General features: G+C 44.8%; 1 protein-coding gene across 3 annotated transcripts in view; it reads right to left on the bottom strand.

The window, feature by feature from the left end:
- LOC139233188 (AP-3 complex subunit sigma-1) overlaps positions 1-18,848 on the bottom strand; it is a 150,625-nt gene extending 131,777 nt beyond the window's left edge. For 2 of the 3 annotated variants that reach the window (XM_070863889.1, XM_070863896.1), the window contains exon 1: positions 18,620-18,848. In XM_070863889.1, the coding sequence (XP_070719990.1) occupies positions 18,620-18,688 (69 nt within the window). In that variant the 5' untranslated portion in view covers positions 18,689-18,848. The remainder of the gene's footprint in view (positions 1-18,619) is intronic. The other variant, XM_070863866.1, reaches the window with a different exon arrangement.
- Between the last annotated feature and the right edge of the window lie 1,031 nt (positions 18,849-19,879).

The raw sequence follows: 19,879 nt of genomic DNA, 5'->3' as shown, positions 1-19,879 counted from the left end.
CGCGAACCGTCCAGAACTTCCCACATGCCACAGGATGTGCAATCCATGGGACTGAGCTGCACTGCCATGCCTCTAGTTAATAGCTTCGGAACTATCGAGCAAAAATAAACTCTAAAACTTAGCAAAACACACTCAGCTGATTTAATTAATGAGGTTTTTTTAAGATTAGAAATATCACTTATAAGAACATAAGATATAGGAGCAGAGGTAGGCCATACGGTCCCTCGAGCCTGATCCGCCATTTAATACGATCATGGACTCGGGTCCACTTCCCTGCCCGCTCCCCAAAACCCCTTAATCCCTTATCGGTTAAGAAGCTGTCTATCTCTGTCTTAAATTTATTTAAAGCCACAGCTTCCACAGCTCTCTGAGGCAGCGAATTCCACAGATTTACAACCCTCAGAAGAAATTTCTCCTCATCTCAGTTTTAAATGGGTGGCCCCTTATTCAAGATTATGCCCCTAGTTCTAGTCCCTCCTATCAGTGGAAACATCTTCTCTGCATCCACCTTGTCAAGCCCCCTCATAAAATCGATAAGATCACCTCTCATTCTTCTGAATTCCAATGAGTGGAGGCCCAACCTACTCAACCTTTCCTCATAAGTCAACCAGCTTATCTACGGAATCAACCTAGTGAACCTTCTCTGAACTGCCTCCAAAGCAAGTATATCCTTTTGTAAATATGGAAACCAAAACTGTATGCAGTATTCCAGGTGTGGTCTCACCAATACCCTGTATAACTGTAGCAAGACTTCCTTGCTTTTATACTCCATCCCCTTTGCAATAAAGGCCAAGAATCCATTGGCCTTCCTGATCACTTGCTGTACCTGCATACTATCCTTTTACGTTTCATGCACAATTACCCCAAGGTCCCACTGTACTGCAGCACTTTGCAATCTTGCTCCATTTAAATAATAATTTGCTCTTTGATTTTTTTTCTTCCAAAGTGCATGACTTCACACTTTCTAACATTATACTCCATCTGCCAAATTTTTTCCCAATTACTTAGCCTGTCTATGTCCTTTTGCAGATTTTTGTGTCCTCCTCACACATTGCTTTTCCTCCCATCTTTGTGTCATAAGCAAAATTGGCTATGTTACTCTCGGTCCTTTCTTCCAAGTTGTTAATATGAATTGTAAATGGTTGGGGTCCCAGCACTGATCCCTGCGGCACACCACTAGTTACTGGTTGCCAACCCGAGAATGAACCATTTATCCCGACTCTCCGTTTTCTGTTAGTTAGCCAATCCTCTATCCATGCTAATATATTACACCCAAGTCCGTGAACTTTTATCTTGTGCAATAACCTTTTATGTGGCACCTTGTCAAATGCCTTCTAGAAGTCCAAATACACCACATCCACTGGTTCCCCTTTATCCACCCTGTCCGTTACATCCTCAAAGAATTCCAGCAAATTTGTCAAACATGACTTCCCCTTCATAAATCCATGCTGACTCTGCCTGACCAAATTATGCTTTTCCAAATGTCCTGCTACTGCTTCTTTAATAATGGACTCCAACATTTTCCCAACCACAGATGTTAGGCTTTCTGCTTTTCATCTGCCTCTTTTTTTAAATAGGGGCATTACATTTGCAATTTTCCAATCTCTGGGACCTCCGGTAAATTACAACCAATGCATCCACTATCCCTGCCGCTACTTCTCTTAAGACCCTAGGATGCAAGCCATCAGGTCGAGATTTATCTGCCTCTAGTCCCATTATCTTACTGAGTACCACCTCCTTAGTGATTGTGATTGTGTTAAGTTGCTCCCCCCCTATAGTCCCTTGACTATCCACTGTTAGTCTTTACAGTAGAGGACTCTAACAATATCCTGATACAAAATATTTGTACAGAGTTTCTGCCATCTCCATGTTCCATATTACTATTTCCCCGGTCTCATCCTCTAAGGGACCAACATTTACTTTAACCACTCTTTTCCTTTTTATATACCTATATAAACTCTTGCTATTTGTTTTTATATTTCATGCTAGTTTCCTTTCATAGTCTATCTTCCCTTTCTTACTCATTTTTTGTGTCATTCTTTGCTGGCTTTTAAAAGCTTCCCAATTTTCTGTTCTCCCACTAGTTTTGGCCCTTGTTTTTAATTGGATACCGTCCTTTATTTCTTTAGTTAGCCACGGATGGCTAACCTTTTTTATACCCTTTTCTCCTCACTGGAATATATTTTTCTTGAGAGTTGTGAAATAGCTCCTTAAATGTACACCACTGTTCATCAACCGTCCTACACTTTAGTCTATTTTCCCAGTCCACTTTAGCCAACTTTGCCCTCATACCTTCATAGTCTCCTTTATTTAAGCTTAGTACGCTGGTTTGAGATCCAACTTTCTCACCCTCCATCTGAATTTGAAATTCAACCATGCTATGATCACTCATTCCAAAAGGATCCTTTACTAGGAGATTGTTTATTAATCCTGTCTCATTACACAGGACCAGATCCAAGGTAGTCTGCTCCCTGGTTGGTTTCGTTGCATACTGCTCAAGGAACCTGTCCCTTATGCACTCTATGAACTCTTCCTCAAGGCTACCCTGACCAATTTGATTTGTCCAATCAATATGGAAGTTAAAATCACCCATGATTATTGCTGTTCCCTTTTTACAAGCTCCCACTATTTCCTGTTTATACTCCAACCAACAGAGTTGCTAGGCCTATAGATTACACCCACCAGTGACTTTTTCCCCCTTATTATTCCTTATCTCCACCCAAACTGTTTCGACTTCCTGATCATTTAAGCCAATATCGTTTCTCACTGTTGCAGTGATTCTTTCCTTTATCAATAGAGCTAACCCACCTCCTTTTCCTTTCTGTCTGTCCTTCCGGATTGTCAAATACCCCTGAATATTTAATTCCCAGTCTCTGTAATGGCCATCAGATCATACCCATTTGTATCTATTTGTGCCGTCAACTCATCTATTTTGTTATGAATGCTACGTGCATTTAGACAAAGTGCCTTTAAATTTGTGTTCTTTTTAAAAACCCTTTTTTCTAGCTGGGTTCAGTTCTACACTCATTGGTTCCCCTCCCTCTCCCTCCCTGAAGGTGCTGACTCTGGCTGGATTCAGTTCTACACTCAATGTTTCCCCTCCCTCTCTCCTTCAAACTCACTTTCTTTATTTTTGCTTTCTAATTCCAGCTTTACTCCCCTCCCTACTGAATCTATTTTCCGGTTCCCAGCCCCCTGCCAAGCTAGTTTAAACCCTCCATATGTTTACTTTTTTTGAATTGATTTTAATCTTTCCCAAATTCCCACTCATTCCAAATTCCCAAATAAACCACTACGTTTAAGTCTGCTCTGTGCTCTGAAAAATTGTTGACTTTTATACTCTAAGGAGCTACACCCAATTTACAAGTGTTGATTCAGCACTCCTATTCTCGCTGTTAGGTGCAACCCTCTTCTCAATCTTCCTTGCTGCAATGCTCCACCTCACACTCAACAAGCTCCCCGCTGGAGTGGAGCTAAACTACAGAACCAGCGGGAACCTGTTCAACCTTCGTCGCCTCCAGGACAGATCCAAGACTGTCCCAACCTCTGTCATCAAACTGCAGTATGCGGACGACGCATGCGTCAGCGCACAGAGTCTGAACTGCAAGTCATAGACAACATCTTCACTGAGGTGTACAAAACCATAGGCCTTACACTAAACATCCGTAAGACAAAGGTCCTCCACCAGCCTGACCCCGCCACAGAGCACTACCCCATAGTCATCAAGATCCACGGCGCGGCCCTGGACAACATGGGCCACTTTCCATACCTCGGGAGCCTATTATCAACAAGGGCAGACATCGACGACGAGATTCATCACCGCCTCCAGTGTGCAAGTGCAGCCTTTAGCCACCTGAGGAAAATAGCGTTCAAAGATCAGGCCCTCAAATCTGCCACCAAGCTCATGGTCTACAGGACTGTAGTAATACCCGCCCTCCTGTATAGCTGAGACATGGACCACGTACAGTAAATACCTCAAATCGCTGGAGAAATACCACCAATGATGTCTCCGCAAGATCCTGCAAATCCCCTGGGAGGACAGTCGCACCAACGTTGGCGTCCTCGACCAGATCCCCAGCATCGAAGCACTGACCACACTTGACCAGCTCTGCTGGGCGGGCCACATTGTTCGCATGCCTGACACAAGACTCCCAAAGCAAGCGCTCTACTTCCCGGAACTCCTGGACAGCAAACGAGCCCAAGTTGGGCAGAGGAAACGTTCCAAGGACACCCTCAAAGCCTCCTTGATAAAAGGACGTGGTAACAGGGCACTTAGAAAATAATAATAGGATTAGGCAAAGTCAACATGGATTTCTAAAAAGGAAATCAGGTTTGACAAATCTGTTAAGAATTTTTGAGGTTATAACTACAGGTGCAGCGTCCAAAATCCGGAGTTCCGGAAAACGGAATGTTCCGGAATCCAGACCGATCGGTGGCAGGGTCATCTGGAATCTGTAAAATGTTCCGGAATCCGAATCCACCGACCCTGCCAACCTCGGGGCCCTGCCGCTGCCCAACCTCAGGCCATGCCTCCGCTCACCCCTGCTACCCTTACCTCGCCGCCGCTCACTGCCTGCCTGTCCGAACACCTCATCAGTGACGTGGCCGGCCGGCCCGAAAAGCTCCTCCTCGGGGGCGGCGGGGCCCACCCAAACAGCTCCTCGGCGGGAACTACCCCCACCTTTCTGACATTCCGAAATCCGCAAACACCCGAATCTGGGCTTGGTTGTTTCCGAATTCGTGACATCAGAAAGCCAATCGCAAGTCTGGAATCCAGAACGGCCTCAGTCCCAAGGGTTCCTGATTCCCGCCGCTGCACCTGTAGTAAAATAGATATGGGGGGGGGGGGGGTGGGGCGAGGGAGAACCAGTGGATGTGGTGTATTTGGATTTTCAGAAGGCATTCGGTAAGATGCCACATAAAAGCTTATTAAACAAAATTAGAGCTCATGGGATTGGGAGTAATATACTACTAGCATGGAATGAGAATTGGTTAACGGACAGAAAACAGAGTAGGAATAAACGGGTCATTTTAGAGTTGGCAGGCTGTAACTAGTGGGGTGCCGCAAGGATCGGTGCTTGGGCTATTCACAATCTATATCAATGATTTGGATGGGGGGGGACTAAATGTAATATATCCAAGTTTGCTGATGATATAAAGCTAGGTGGGAATGTAAGTTGTGAGGAGGATGCAAAGAGGCTACAAGGGGATATAGACAGGCTAAGTGAGTGGGCAAGAACATGGCAAATGGAATATAATGTGGAGAAATGTGAAGTTATCCACTTTGGTAAGAAAAATAAAAAAGAGTATTTTTTTTAAATGGTGAGAGATTGGGAAATGTTGGTGTTCAGAGCGACCTGGGTGTCCTTGTACACAAATCACTGAAAGTTAACATGCAGGTACAACAAGCAATTAAGCAAGCAAATGATATGTTGGCCTTTATTACAAGAGGATTTGAGTATAAGAGTAAAGATGTCTTACTGCAATTATATAAGTCCCTGGGGAGACTGCACCTGCAGTATTGTGTACAGTTTTGGTCTCCTTACCCAAGGAAGGATACATTTACCATGGAAGGAGTGCAACGAAGGTTCACCAGATTGATTCCTGGGACGGGGGGGAATTGTCCTATGAGGCGAGAGTGATTAGACTAGGCCTATATTCTCTAGAGTTTAGAAGAATGAGAGGTGATCTCATTGAAACATACAAAATTCTCACAGGGCTTGACAGGGTAGATGCAGGGAGGATGTTTCCCCTGGTTGGGGAGTCTAGAACCAGGGGTCAGCCTCAGAATAAAGGGTTGGCCATTTAGGACTGAGATAAGGAGAAACTTCTTCACTCAGGATGGTGAATCTCTGGAAGTCTCTTCCCCCAGAGGGCTGTGGAGGCTCAGTCTTTGAATATATTCAAGACAGAGATTGATAGATTTTTGAATATTAAGGGAAGCAAAGGATTATGGGGACAGTGCAGGAAAGTGGAGTTGAGATCGAAGATCAGCCCTGATGTTATTGAATGGCGGAGCAAGCTCAAGGGGCCGAATGGCCGACTACTGCTCCTAATTCTGCTCTTATGTTCTGACTCAGAGACGAGTCAGAGCCACAGCTGACACTTGGGCAGGAAATTCCAGAGCTTAGGGCCTAGACAACAGTAGGCAAGGCCACCAATGGTTGAGCGATTATAATCAGGATTGTTCAAGCGGCAGAATTAGAGGAGCCTATCTCAAGCGGTTGTGGGGCTGGAGGAAATTACAGAGATAGGGAGGGGCAAGGCCATGAAAGGATTTGAAAACAATGATGAGAATTTTGAAATCGAAGCGTTGCTTAACCGGGAGCCAATGTAGGCCAGCGAGCACAGGGGTGATGGGCGAGTGGGACTTGGTGCGAGTTAGGACACGGGCAGCCGAGTTTTGGATCACCTCTAGTTTATTGAAACATACATAGAAAATAGGTGCAGGAGTAGGCCATTCAGCCCTTCGAGCCTACACCACCATTCAATATGATCATGGCTGATCATGCAACTTCAGTACCCCATTCCTGCTTTCTCCCCATAAACCTTGATCCCTTTAGACATAAGGGCCAAATCTAACTCTCTTTTGAATATATCTAACGACTGGCCTCAACAACTTCCTGTGGTAGAGAATTCCACAGGCTCACAATTCTCTGAGTGAAGAAGTTTCTCCTCATCCCGGTCCTACCCCTTATCCTTAGACTGTGACCCTGTTTCTGGACTTCCCCAATATCGGGAACATTCGTCCTGCATCTAACCTGTCCAATCCCATCGGAATGTTATGTTTCTATGAGATCCCACCCCTCATTCTTCTAAATTCCAGTGAATATAAGCCTAGTCGATCCAGTCTTTCTTCATATGTCAGTCCTGTCATCCCGGGAATCAGTCTGGTAAACCTTCGCTGCACTCCCTCAATAGCAAGAATGTCCTTCCTCAGATTAGGAGACCAAAACTGTACATAATATTCAAGGTGTGGCCTCACCAAGGCCCTGTACAACTGCAGTAAGACCTCCTTGCTCCTATACTCAAATCCTCTCGCTATGAAGGCCAAAATGCCATTTGCTTTCTTCACCACCTGCTGTACCTGCATGCCAACTTTCAATGACTGATGTACCATGTCTCGTTACACCTCCCCTTTTCCTAATTTGTCACCATTCAGATAATATTCTGCCTTCCTGTTTTTGCCACCAAAGTGGAGAACCTCACATTATGTAGGGTAGAATGTGGGAAGCCAGCCAGTAGTACATTGGAATAGTCAAGTCTAGAGGTAGCCAAGCCATGGATGAGTGCTTCAGCAGCAGGTGAGCTGAGGCATGGGTGGAGACGGATGATGTTACAGAGGTGGAAATAGGCAGTCTTACTTATGCTGCGGATGTGTGGTCGAAAGCTCATTTCAGGGTCAAATATGACACCAAGGTTGCGAAAAGTGTGGTTCAGCCTCAGACAGAAGTTGGGGAGAGGGATGGAGTCAGTGGCTCGGGAACAGAGTCTGTGCTGGAACCAAAAACAATGGCTTCGGTCTTCCCAATATTGAATTGGAGAAAGTTTTTGCTCATCGGATAAGCAGTCGAACAATTTAGAGACCCTGGAGGGTTGAGAGAAGTGGTAGTGAGGTAGAGCTGGGTGTCATCAGCGTACATGTGGAAACTGACACTGTGTTTTCGGATGATGTCGCCAAGGGGCAACATGTAGGTGAGAAATAGGAGGGGGTTAAAGATAGATCCTTAGGGGACACCAGAGGTAACAACGCGGGAGTGGGAAGAGAAGCAATTGCAGGTGATTCTCTGGCTACGATTAGATAGATAAGAATGGAGCCAGGCAAGTGCAATCCCACCCAGCTGAATGATGGTGCAGCAGCATTGGGGAAGGATAGATTGGTCAACAGTGTCAAAGGCTGCAGACAAGTCAAGAAGGATGAGGAGGGAAGTTTGCCTTTGTCACAGTCACAAAGGATGTCCTTTGTAACTTTGATGAGAACTGTTGCGGTACTGTGGCAGGCACGGAAACCGGATTGGAGGGGTTCAAACATTGAATTGCAGGAAAGGTGGGCACAGATTTGGGAGACGACAACACATTGTAGGACTTTGGACAGAAAAGGGAGGTTGGAGATGGGGCAACAGTTTTCAAGGACAGAGGGAACAAGGATTGTTTTTTTTGAGAGGGGTGATGAATGCAGATGAGGGAGAGGGGGGCAGTACCTGAAGAGTAACAATGTCTACTAAGATGGGAGTCAGAAAAGGAATTTGGGTGGTCAGCAGTTTAGTGCGAATAGGGTCAAGGGAGTGAGCAGGGAGTGGGTCAGGAGCATCTTAAATGAGCAGAGCGAGGGAGAGAGATTTAGAAAAGAAATTCCAGAGCTTAGGGCCTACGCAGCTGAAAGCACAGCCACCAATGGTGAAGTGATTAAAATTGGGGATGCGCAAGAGACTGGAGGCTGGCCAAGAGAGCATTGGAATAGCTAAGTCAAGAAGTAATAAAGGCACGGATGAGAATCTCAGCAGCAGATGAACTGAGGCAGGGGCAGAGTCGGGCGATTGTTAAGGAGATATTTGCAATAGAGTGGATATGTGTTCGGAAACTGACCTCAGGGTCAAATACACCACTAAGGTTGTGAAAAGTCTGGTTCAGCCTCAGACTGTTGCCAGGGAGAAGGATAGCGTTGTTGTCTAGGGAACAGAGTTTTTGTTGGGGACCGAAGACAACGGCTTTGGCGGTCTTCCTCATATTTAGTTGGAGGATATTTCTGCTCATCCAGTACTGGATGTCAGAAAAGCTGCGTGAGAAATTAAGAGACAGTGAAGTGGTCGAGAGATGAGGTGGTGAAGTAGAACTGGGAGTCGTCACCATACATTTTGAACCTGACGTTTTGTTTTTGGATGAGGTTATCAAGGGCAATATGTAGATGAGAAATAGGATGGGGAACAAGGATAGATCCTTTGGGGACACCAGCAGCAATGGTGCGGGAGCTGGAAGAGACGACATTCAAGTATCTCTGGCTATGACTGGATAGATAAGAATGGAACCAGACGAAGGCAGTTCCACCTAGCTAGATATGTGAAGAGAAAATGATTAGTGAAGCCAAACGTAGGTCCCTTGCAGTCAGATTCGGGTGAATTTATAATGGGGAACAAAGAAATGGCAGACCAATTAAACAAATACTTTGGTTCTGTCGTCACGATAGAAGACACAAATAACCTCCTGAAAGTACTAGGGGACCGAGGGTCTAGTGAGAAGGAGGAACTGAAGGATATCCTTATTAGGCGGGAAATTGTGTTAGGGAAATTGATGGGATTGAAGGCCGATCAATCCCCAGGGCCTGATAGTCTACATCCCAGAGTACTTAAGGAAGTGGCCCTAGAAATAGTGGATGCATTGGTGATCATTTTCCAACAGTCTATTGACTCGGGATCAGTTCCTATGGGCTGGAGGGTAGCTAATTTAACACCACTTTTTAAAAAGGGAGAGAGAAAGCGGGTAATTATAGACCAGTTAGCCTGACATCAGTGGTGGGGAAAATGTTGGAATTAATTATTAAGGATGAAATAGCAGCGCATTTGGAAAGCAGTGACAAGATCAGTCCAAGTCAGCATGGATTTATGAAGGGGTAATCATGCTTGACAAACCTTCTGGAATTTTTTGAGGATGTAACTAGTAGAGTGGACAAGGGAGAACCAGTGGATGTGGTGTATTTGGACTTTCAAAAGGCTTTTGACAAGGTCCCACACAAGAGATTGGTGTGCAAATACGAAGCACATCGTATTGGGGGTAATATACTGACGTGGATAGAGAACTGGTTGGCAGACAGGAAGCAGAGAGTCGAGTCCTTTTCAGAATGGCAGGCAGTGACTAGTGGAGTGCTGCAGGGCTCAGTGCTGGGACCCCAGCTCTTTACAATATACATCAATGATTTGGATGAAGGAATTGAGTGTAATATCTCCAAGTTTGCAGATGACACTAAACTGGGTGGTGGTGTGAGCTGTGAGAGGGACGCTATGAGGCTGCAGGGTAACTTAGATTGGTTAGGTGAGTGGGCAAATGCATGGCAGATGCAGTATAATGTGAATAAATGTGAGGTTATCCACTTTGGGGGCAAAAACGCAAAGACAGAATATTATCTGAATGGTGGCAGATTAGGAAAAAGGGAAGTGCAACGAGACCCGAGTGTCATGGTTCTTCAGTCATTGAAAGCTGGCATACAGGTGCAGCAGGTGGTAAAGAAGGCAAATGGCATGTTGGCCTTCATAGCTGGGGAATTTGAGTATAGGAGCAGGGAGGTCTTACTGCAGTTGTACATGGCCTTGGTGAGGCCTCACCTGGAATATTGTGTTCAATTTTGGTCTCCTAATCTGAGGAAGGATGTTCTTGCTATTGAGCGAGTGCAGCAAAGGTTCACCAGACTAATTCCCAGGATGGCCGGACTGACATGTGAGGAGAGACTGGATCAACTGGGCCTTTATACATTGGAGTTTAGAAGGATGAGAGGGGATCTCAAAGAAACATACAAGATTCTGACAGGACGAGACAGGTTCGATGCGGGTAGATTGTTCCCGATGTTGGGGAAGTCCAGAACCAGGGATACAGTCTTAAGATAAAGGGTAGGCCATTTAGGACTGAGATGAGAAGAAACTTATTCACTCAGGAGAGTTGTTAGCCTGTGGAATTCCCTGCTGCAGAGTTGTTGATGCCAGTTCATTGGATATATTCAAGAGGGAGTTAGATAAGGCCCTTACGGCTAAAGGGATCAAGGGGTATGGAGAGAAAGCAGGAAAGGAGTACTGAGGGAATGATCAGCCATGATCTTATCGAATGGTGGTGCAGGTTCGAAGGGCCAAATGGCCTACTCCTGCACCTATTTTCTATGTTTCTATGGACGACAGAGGAGAGGCACTGGAGATTGGAGGAGGATGGTGTGGTCAACTGTGTCAAAGGCTGCAGAAAGGGCAAGAAGAATGAGGATGTGACTTTGATGAGCGCCATTTCGGCACAGACACGGAAACCGGATTGGAGGGATTCAAACATGGAGTTCCAGGAAAGATGGGGGAAGCGACAACACATTCAAGGACTTGAGAGGAAAGGGAGGAAAGCAAATAATGATACAGGGCTATGGGGAGACAGCATGATACTGGGATTAGTTTTAAATTGCACTAGCTCAAAAACAGTACAAACAGAGCAGGCCAAATGCCTTTATTGTATACTTCTATGATTCTATTCCACTACCAGACCAATGCCCCAGGTAGATATCAATGCAGGCGATGCATCCTCAGCTGCTAGAGATTTAATGTCTCCATACACAGAAATTTGCACTGCATTTACCAATGGAGCATAAACATAGCTTGAAGGCACAGGTATAATAATGGAATCAAGGCACGGTCACATTGTGCTGTATAATCTGCATAAAACAGCCAGGTGTGGTCCATATATTTGATTTAGATACTAAAATGTTCTTACCCATTATTAAAATAAATGTTTACTGAAAGGAATATAAAGTCAAAACTAGAAGAAGGATCAGATTATTTTTCTGTTATGCAAATGTAGTGGACTCATATCAATATACTACAGAAGAAACAAGCCAATAGGCTTCAATGTTGTACATTATACTTCTTACATTATACCTTCAATTCATCATCACACATTCCCCTCACCACTATTATCCCGGTGACACTACCTGTAACCAAGTGAAGTGAACATCATACCCATCTCCATTACAGAACTCAGGCTGAATTACTCAAGCGTTAGAGTATTGTGCTGATATATTGCTTGGAAAGCTCATGACTTTTTCTTCAATTTCATATACATTGGATTAGTATACTTGCATTGAGTGTCTTAAAATGGGTCAGAATGCCTCAAGATAGTTTCACACAATTACGTTTTGCATTTTATGTAGTCAAATGCAGCAGCCAATTCTTCACCAGCAATATTCTGTAAACAATGATATAAAAGGATATTTAACATCCACTGAAGAAATAAGACCTTAGTTTTACAGTCTTATCCATTCGAAGGCACTTCAGGCAATGCAGCACTCCCTCAGGCACGCACTATAGCATCAGTCTCGATTATGCACTCAATACTTGGTGTGGAACTCTAAATTTAATAATGGACAACTGCATTTTGAGCAATGCTAACCTTTGTATCGATTACTTTTTAATACTCTTCCTGCTATAATTCTCATTGCATAAATGTAATGCAATCCAAGAGATTCTGGTAGTTCTGAAATCTCACTTTACAAAGCAGGATTTACTCCTGAACAAATTGCATTGAATTTTTGAAATAAAATAAAGTAATATTTTGCAATGTGTAACTGATGCTGTAAACAAGATGTTGTAACAGAATACGGCAAGTTTTACAGTGTGAAGTAACTGTTAAATAATTAATGGCTGCTTCAGGCAGTTATAATTAACTGGTTCTCTCAACTAAGACAGAACTAACCAGAACTGAATTGAACAGATCAAATGAGAAATCAACTTATTTAGTCACTGTAACTGCAATACCTGTATCTTTTAAAAACAATGTTATTTTGTGCGAGTAGCTTATCACAAGCTGAAAACTCCAGTGTTGCTAATTTGGAAAACACACTAATCATTGATCCTGTAAACCACAGACTCACACTTTTATGATGGATAACAATAGACAAAATAGCATAACAAAAGTTTTTCCTGGTTAGTCCAAGGCTAAAACCCAGTTATTCTTAAAGTTGCAACCTGGGTATAAATCACATGTGTGATACTACATAGTTTGCATCAATGCAAAGCAGCCAGCCTCCCCCCATCAAAATCGATGTAAGCTGTGCAGTGCAAGATAGAAATAACGGGCAGGGCTTCCTGCTTCTGTAATTGACAGCCCTCAATTTCATGCTTATTAAAAAGTGAATGGGTGGAAAATCATGGGCAAGTACAGAAGTAGAAAACGCTGGGAAAAGTCACCTAAACTGAACTTAGGCAAGAGATCCAAGACTCCCTACGGGAGGCTGTCTCACTCTACTTTGGCATAGAACTGCAACCAGCAAGTTTTAAAATTCATATGCAGCATATTGAATCACCTGGAAATGTTTAAAACTTAATATTCTTAATGTTAGCCATGAGAAAATGGCACATCCAATTCTCTGCTAACATTATACCAGAGAGCAATACTGCGGATCAGCAGTTCAAATCATTCTGCTGGCCCTGCATCACTCTTAGTAAGTACCAATTTCAAACTTAATTTGTAGCTTAATGATGTCAGTATTCTAAATCAAACCGGACAACTATTCTCAATCAACTGAGTGTTTGCACCCTGAAATGTTTTAACTAAGAAGAACACGAGAAATAGTCTGCTCCAAAGCTTTATTGAGGAAAGATCAGTTAAAAAAGTTATTTGCTTACCAGAACAGGTCTGGAGCAGCATTGAGTATCTGCACAATTATTTGCACCCAGCATTGAAAATGATTTAATCAATTGCAAACATCCAAATACATTTGATTTTCACAACGGATATAGGTAACTCAAGCAGCAATTTTGAGCAGATGCATATAGTTACATAAATTACTTGCTTTATTTCAATGATTAACAATAAATAAGTTAAGACAAAGTAAGACAATTATTTATAAAGTTGGACAACGACATTATATCAATATAGTTGATATTTTCACTGGTGTACCATCAGACCTGAATTGTAACACTATGTCTATAATGCCTTATACCTAAATAACATACATAAGAACATAAGAATTAGGAACAGGAGTGGGCCATCTAGCCCCTCGAGCCTGCGCCGCCATTCAACAAGATCATGGTTGATCTGGTCGTGGACTCAGCTCCACTTACCCGCCCGCTCCCCATAACCCTTAATTCCCTTATTGGTTAAAAATCTATCTATCTGTGATTTGAATACATTCAATGAGCTAACCTCAACTGCTTCCTTGGGCAGAGAATTCCACAGATTCACAACCCTCTGGGAGAAGAAATTCCTTCTCAACTCGGTTTTAAATTGGCTCCCCCGTATTTTGAGGATGTGTCCCCTAGTTCTAGTCTCCCCTAGTTCTAGTCTCCCCGACCAGTGGAAACAACCTCTCTGGCTCTATCCTGTCTATCCCTTTCATTATTTTAAATGTTTCTATAAGATCACCCCTCATCCTTCTGAACTCCGAGTAAAGACCCAGTCTACTCAATCTATCATCATAAGGTAACCCCCTCATCTCCGGAATCAGCCTAGTGAATCATCTCTGTACCCCCTCCAAAGCTAGTATATCCTTCTTTAAGTAAGGTGACCAAAACTGCACGCAGTACTCCAGGTGCGGCCTCACCAACTGTACAGTTGCAGCAGGACCTCCCTGCTTTTGTACTCCATCCCTCTCGCAATGAAGGCCAACATTCCATTCGCCTTCCTGATTACCTGCTGCACCTGCAAACTAAATTTTTGGGGGATTCATGCACAAGGATGCTAGTCATAAACCAGCTGGTGGCTGCCATGTTGTGGTACCGGCTGGTCACTTTGACCCCTCCCCCTGCGTTTGTCGCCAAGATACAGAAGAAGCTGGTGGACTTCTTCTGGAACAACAGGAAGCTATGGGTCTCTGCTGCGGTCTTGAGACTCCCGCTTGGGGAGGGCGGTCAGTCGTTGGTGTGCGTCAGCACCCAGCTCGCGACTTTCCATCTTCAGACCCTGCAGAGATACCTTTACGTTGAGCCCCCTCCTAGGTGGCGTGCTCTGGCGACGTATTTCTTCCGCCAGCAGCACGGCCTCAACTACAACACGCAGCTCCTGTTTGTGAGTGTGGGAGGCGTCAGGACCGCCCTCCTGGAGCTGCCTGTCTTTTACAAGGAACTCATCAGGGTCTGGAACAAAGTCTCCACCAAGCGCAGCTCCCCACCGGCTGGAGTGGCGGCCGTCCTGCAGGAGCCGCTGCTCGGGAATCCGTACCTCCACGACCGAGGTTTTTTGTGGCGGTCGGACGAGAGGGCTGTGGCTGGTGAGGTGACCAGGGTCAGGGACCTGCTCGATGGCAGAGGAGCGGGCTGGATGGCGCCAGACACGCTGGCGCGGCGCCTAAATTCTACCAACGTCCGCCACGCGGCCGATGCCGTCGAGTCACTAAAAAGAGCTCTGGGCCCCGACTCCGTTAGGTGCATCGAGGAGGCTCAAGCACGTGGGGAGATCCCGTCCGAACTGACCCCCGTCCGGACGGAATTCCTCATCGGCGCCAAACCCCGGAACCTCCCTCGGGGGCCGGCGCCTCACAACTTGAGCCGCCTCGGGGAAATCCCCTCCGTGCCTTTCAGTTCCGCGCGGAGGGGTTTCCTGTACGGGCTGCTCCTGCACACTCTCAACTTTGCCATCCTCGCCTGCCGTCCGGACACGCCATGGCGCACCATCTTGCCGTCCGGAGGTGGCGGGGGTCCCCGATGGAGGGCACTCTACGCAGGGGTCCTCCCACTATTTGTCAGGGACTTGGCCTGGAGGGTGGTGCACGGAGCAGTGCCGTGCAATAAATTTTTAAGCCGGTTCACGGGCTCCCAGGCCGCCTGCAATTTCTGCGGTCTGGAAGAGTCCGTGTTCCATGTTTTTATTGAGTGCACGAGGTTGCAGCCCCTGTTTTGTTATCTAAAGGGGCTGCTCCTGAAATTCTGGCTGCACTTCAGTCCCACACTCCTGATCTTCGGGCACCCTGTGCGGAGGAGAGCGGGTAGGTCCGAGGGCCTCCTCGTAGGACTGCTCCTGGGCACGGCCAAGGGTGCCATCAGCCGGTCCAGGCAGCGGGCGGACGAGGGGGTCGTTCAGCCAGACTGCCTGCCTCTCTTCCGCGCATACATCTGGTCCAGGGTGTCCCTGGAGATGGAGCACGCGGTGTCCACCGGTACGCTCGCGGCCTTCCGCGAGAGGTGGGCACCGGAGGGCCTGGAGTGCATCATCACGCCCGGCAACCAAATTTTAATTTGATTTTATGTTTTTAAGTTAATTTGTTTTAATTGCCGGTGCTTTTAGTGTCCCCCTCCCCTTTTATAGGGGGCACTTGGAGAAAAATATGTTTTTGTGCCCAAAAAACCCCCCCAAAAAATACCACAAAAAAATAAAAGGGCCTGTAAATGTTTGCTGTTTCCCCCAGATCGGGGGGGGGGGGCACGGTTTAATGTTTTTTGTTTACTCCCAAAAAGAGTTTCATGCACAAGGACCCCTCCCCTTTTATAGGGGGCACTTGGAGAAAAAATACAATTTTGTGCCCAAAAAAAACCCACAAAAAAAAATAAAAGGGCCTGTAAATGTTTGCTGTTTCCCCCAGATCAGGGGGCATGGTTTAATGTTTTTTGTTTGCTCCCAAAAGAGTTCATGCACAAGGACCCCTCCCCTTTTATAGGGGGCACTTGGAGAAAAATACAATTTTGTGCCCCCCAAAAAACCCACAAAAAATAAAAGGGCCTTGTAAATGCTTGGTGTTTCCCCCAGATCGGGGGGCACAGTTTAATGTTTTTTGTTTGCTCCTAAAAGAGTTCATGCACAAAGATCCCCAGGTCCCTCTGCACAGCAGCATGTTGTAATTTCTCCCCATTCAAATAATATTCTCTTTTACTGCTTTTTTTTCCCCAAGGTGGATGACCTCACATTTTCCGACATTGTATTCCATCTGCCAAACCTGAGCCCATTCGCTTAACCTATCTAAATCTCTTTGCAGCCTCTCTGTGTCCTCTACACAACCCGTTTTCCCACTAATCTTTGTGTCATCTGCAAATTTTGTTACACTACACTCTGTACCCCTCTTCCAGGTCATCTATGTATATTGTAAACAGTTGTGGTCCCAGCACCGATCCCTGTGGCACACCACTAACCACCGATTTCCAACCCGAAAAGGACCCATTTATCCCGACTCTCTGCTTTCTGTTAGCCAGCCAATTCTCGATTCATGCTAATACATTTCCTCTGACTCCGCGTGCCTTTATCTTCTGCAGTAACCTTTTGTGTGGCACCTTATCGAATGCCTTTTGGAAATCTAAATACACCACATCCATCGGTAAACCTATATCCACCATGCTCGTTATATCCTCAAAGAATTCCAGTAAATTAGTTAAACATGATTTCGCCTTCATGAATCCATGTTGCGTCTGCTTGACTGCACTATTCCTATATAGATGTCCCGCGATTTCTTTCTTAATGATAGCTTCAAGCATTTTCCCCACTACAGATGTTAAACTAACCGGCTGATAGTTAACTGCCTTTTGTCTGACCCCTTTTTTTAAACAAACAGAGGCGTTACATTAGCTACTTTCCAATCCGCTGGTACCTCCCCAGAGTCCAGAGAATTTTGGTAGATTATAACGAATGCATCTGCTATAATTTCCACCATTTAATACACTGGGATGCATTTCATCAGGACCAGGGGACTTGTCTACCTTGAGACCCATTAGTCTGTCCAGCACTATCTCCCTAGTGATAGTCTCAAGGCCCTCCCTTCCCACATTCCCGTGACCAGCAATTTTTGGCATGTTTTTTGTGTCTTCCACTGAACACCGAAGCAAAATAATTGTTTAAGGTCTCAGCCATTTCCACATTTCCCATTATTAAATCCCCCTTCTCATCTTCTAAGGGACCAACATTTACTTTAGTCACTCTCTTCCGTTTTATACATTGGTAAAATATTTTACTAACTGTTTTTATGTTTTGAGCAAGTTTACTTTCGTAATCTATCTTTCCTTTCTTTATTGCTTGCTTAGTCACTGTTGTAAGCTGTTGAAAAAACTGTTTTGTTTCAAAAACAGCAGATGCACAGAATCACTCAACTAATCGGCATCCTACCTTCACTCAATAATAATTAGGTTCTCACGTACGTACACTTTTAAAATGATTGTGACAGGAATAATAGTGCACAATACAGCTGGGCATGTAATGTCGTTTTCCAATTCACTGATCAACACACAATTCAACATTAACGATTATTATACCATCCATATACATTCCTTCCCTTCAGTCGCTCTTCTTCCCCCAACGGACAATGCCGTTACAAAATACTGTATTTGGGAAACGATTGCCTTCGATAAACTCAAAGCCCACTATAACCCATTGCGCAAACAACCATCTGATTTGACGTGATGTCATTGGGCTCTACATGTTTTTCTTTCTAGGGATGTCAAACAGCTCTTCATGCAGCTGATGTCTGATTTCATGCACCTGTACATATTAGTTCAGCAGCCACTTCATAAGAATTGCTGGCAGCCGACCTTCTGAAGTGCAGCATCTCGAAATAAGGAATCTGTATAATTCTGAAATTCCACTTTGGAAAACTATAGGATTAATTAGGCAATTACTGAAAAAAAATCTTTGGATTAAATTGAGATCTGGTGCATGCTCTTTTTTTTTTAAAAAAGCGATGCATCCACTAACTTCACACGCACAAACGAGCCGAGAATTCAAAACAAGCTCTCTCTGTGAGCATCGGTTTAATGTATCAGTATGCTCCGGTCATGCGTTGTGATTGCCCAATGTTAAACCTCACCCTCAACTCCTTATCTTCAGCCCAGGCTTTTCATCAGTCTTGCTTGGAACCTGTCCCGGGCGCGTGTCCCGCGGAACGTGTGGCGGAGCGCGGGGGCGCCGGCAGTTGACAGTTAACGACCACCTCACTGGCCCGCAGTCCCCGCGTCTTGCTCATACTCACATAGCGCTCATAGAATTTGGAGAGGCGCGGCTTGCCGTGGTTGTTAAATATCAGAATGGCTTTAATCATGATGACTGAACGGCTCTGCTCCCGAAACACCGACTGACAGCGGGAATCGCAGCGGAATTTCTCCGAAACATGAACGGACGGGAAGGTGGAAATACGGAACTGAATCCTAAACAAACTGTCCGTCAGGAGGCGCCGGAAACTCCCCTGTCGGCAAGGCCTTTCATGGCGACGGTAGCCGCAACAGTTCAGGTCAGGCGGCAGAAAGCAATCGTGCTATTTCGAAATGCCAGTCAGTAGAGTCGGCGTCTTAATTTTTGGAATAACTAATTTAGTTTCTGAAATGGAATCTTAAAAAAGTTAGATATTTTCCTAAATTCAGCAGACTTTATTCTTGGTTTAGTTCAGCAATAAAGAACTTGCATAAAGTGTTTCACAACCAATAAATTACTTTTGAAGTACAGTCAATGTTGCCAAGATGGTCCCGCAAAAAGCAATGAGATAAATAAATTAATCTGTTTTTGGTAGTATTGGTTGAGTGATCATTTTTGGCCGAGATACCAGGTGCAGGTGCCAACCCTCCAGGGTTGGCCTGGAGCCTCCAGGAATTGGTAGATTAATTTCCAGGGCGCTGCTAAGAGCAACCCAAGAGAAAAATCATAGGGGCATTTAAAAAGACTTGTGCATGATTTTTTTCATTTTCTTTAAACGTTTATTAGTTATAAAAATATTGGCGATGGGATAAAAAGGCTGTATGACTGACAGTCAAGTATCATCCAATTAGGTAATTAAGAGCCTGTTTGCCTTCCAATCAATAGGGGAAGGTCGTGCGCCACGAATATGATTGTGTCGACCAACCAATGTCAGGAGTGTCAGAACAGGGTAGTTGGAGACAGGAAGTCGTGTGATGAAACCACCAAGAATACGTCCAACCAGAGTTAGAATGCCTTGCTCTCCTTTGAATAATATTATGCAATCGCTTTTTGTCCACATGTGTGAAAGATAGCCCCTCTGGCAATTTAAAGATTTTTTTTATTGTCCCTTAGGCCCATTTTTTTAATCATGCTCATTGCAATTCTGCTTTGCAATTTGCAGCTGCATTTAATAACATGTGTACAAAGTAATCAGCTGTAAAATTCTCCACATACAAACACAAAGGGAAGCCTTGAGCTAACTGTTCAGTAAAACAGACTTGAACTGATCACTACACGCTGTTTAAAACATTCAAACTGCAATGCCACTTGGTTTTAGAAA

The sequence above is a fragment of the Pristiophorus japonicus genome, chromosome 1 (assembly GCF_044704955.1).
Source record: "Pristiophorus japonicus isolate sPriJap1 chromosome 1, sPriJap1.hap1, whole genome shotgun sequence".
NCBI classification, from domain to species: Eukaryota; Metazoa; Chordata; class Chondrichthyes; family Pristiophoridae; genus Pristiophorus; species Pristiophorus japonicus.
This window is presented reverse-complemented; position numbering and strand designations above follow the sequence as displayed.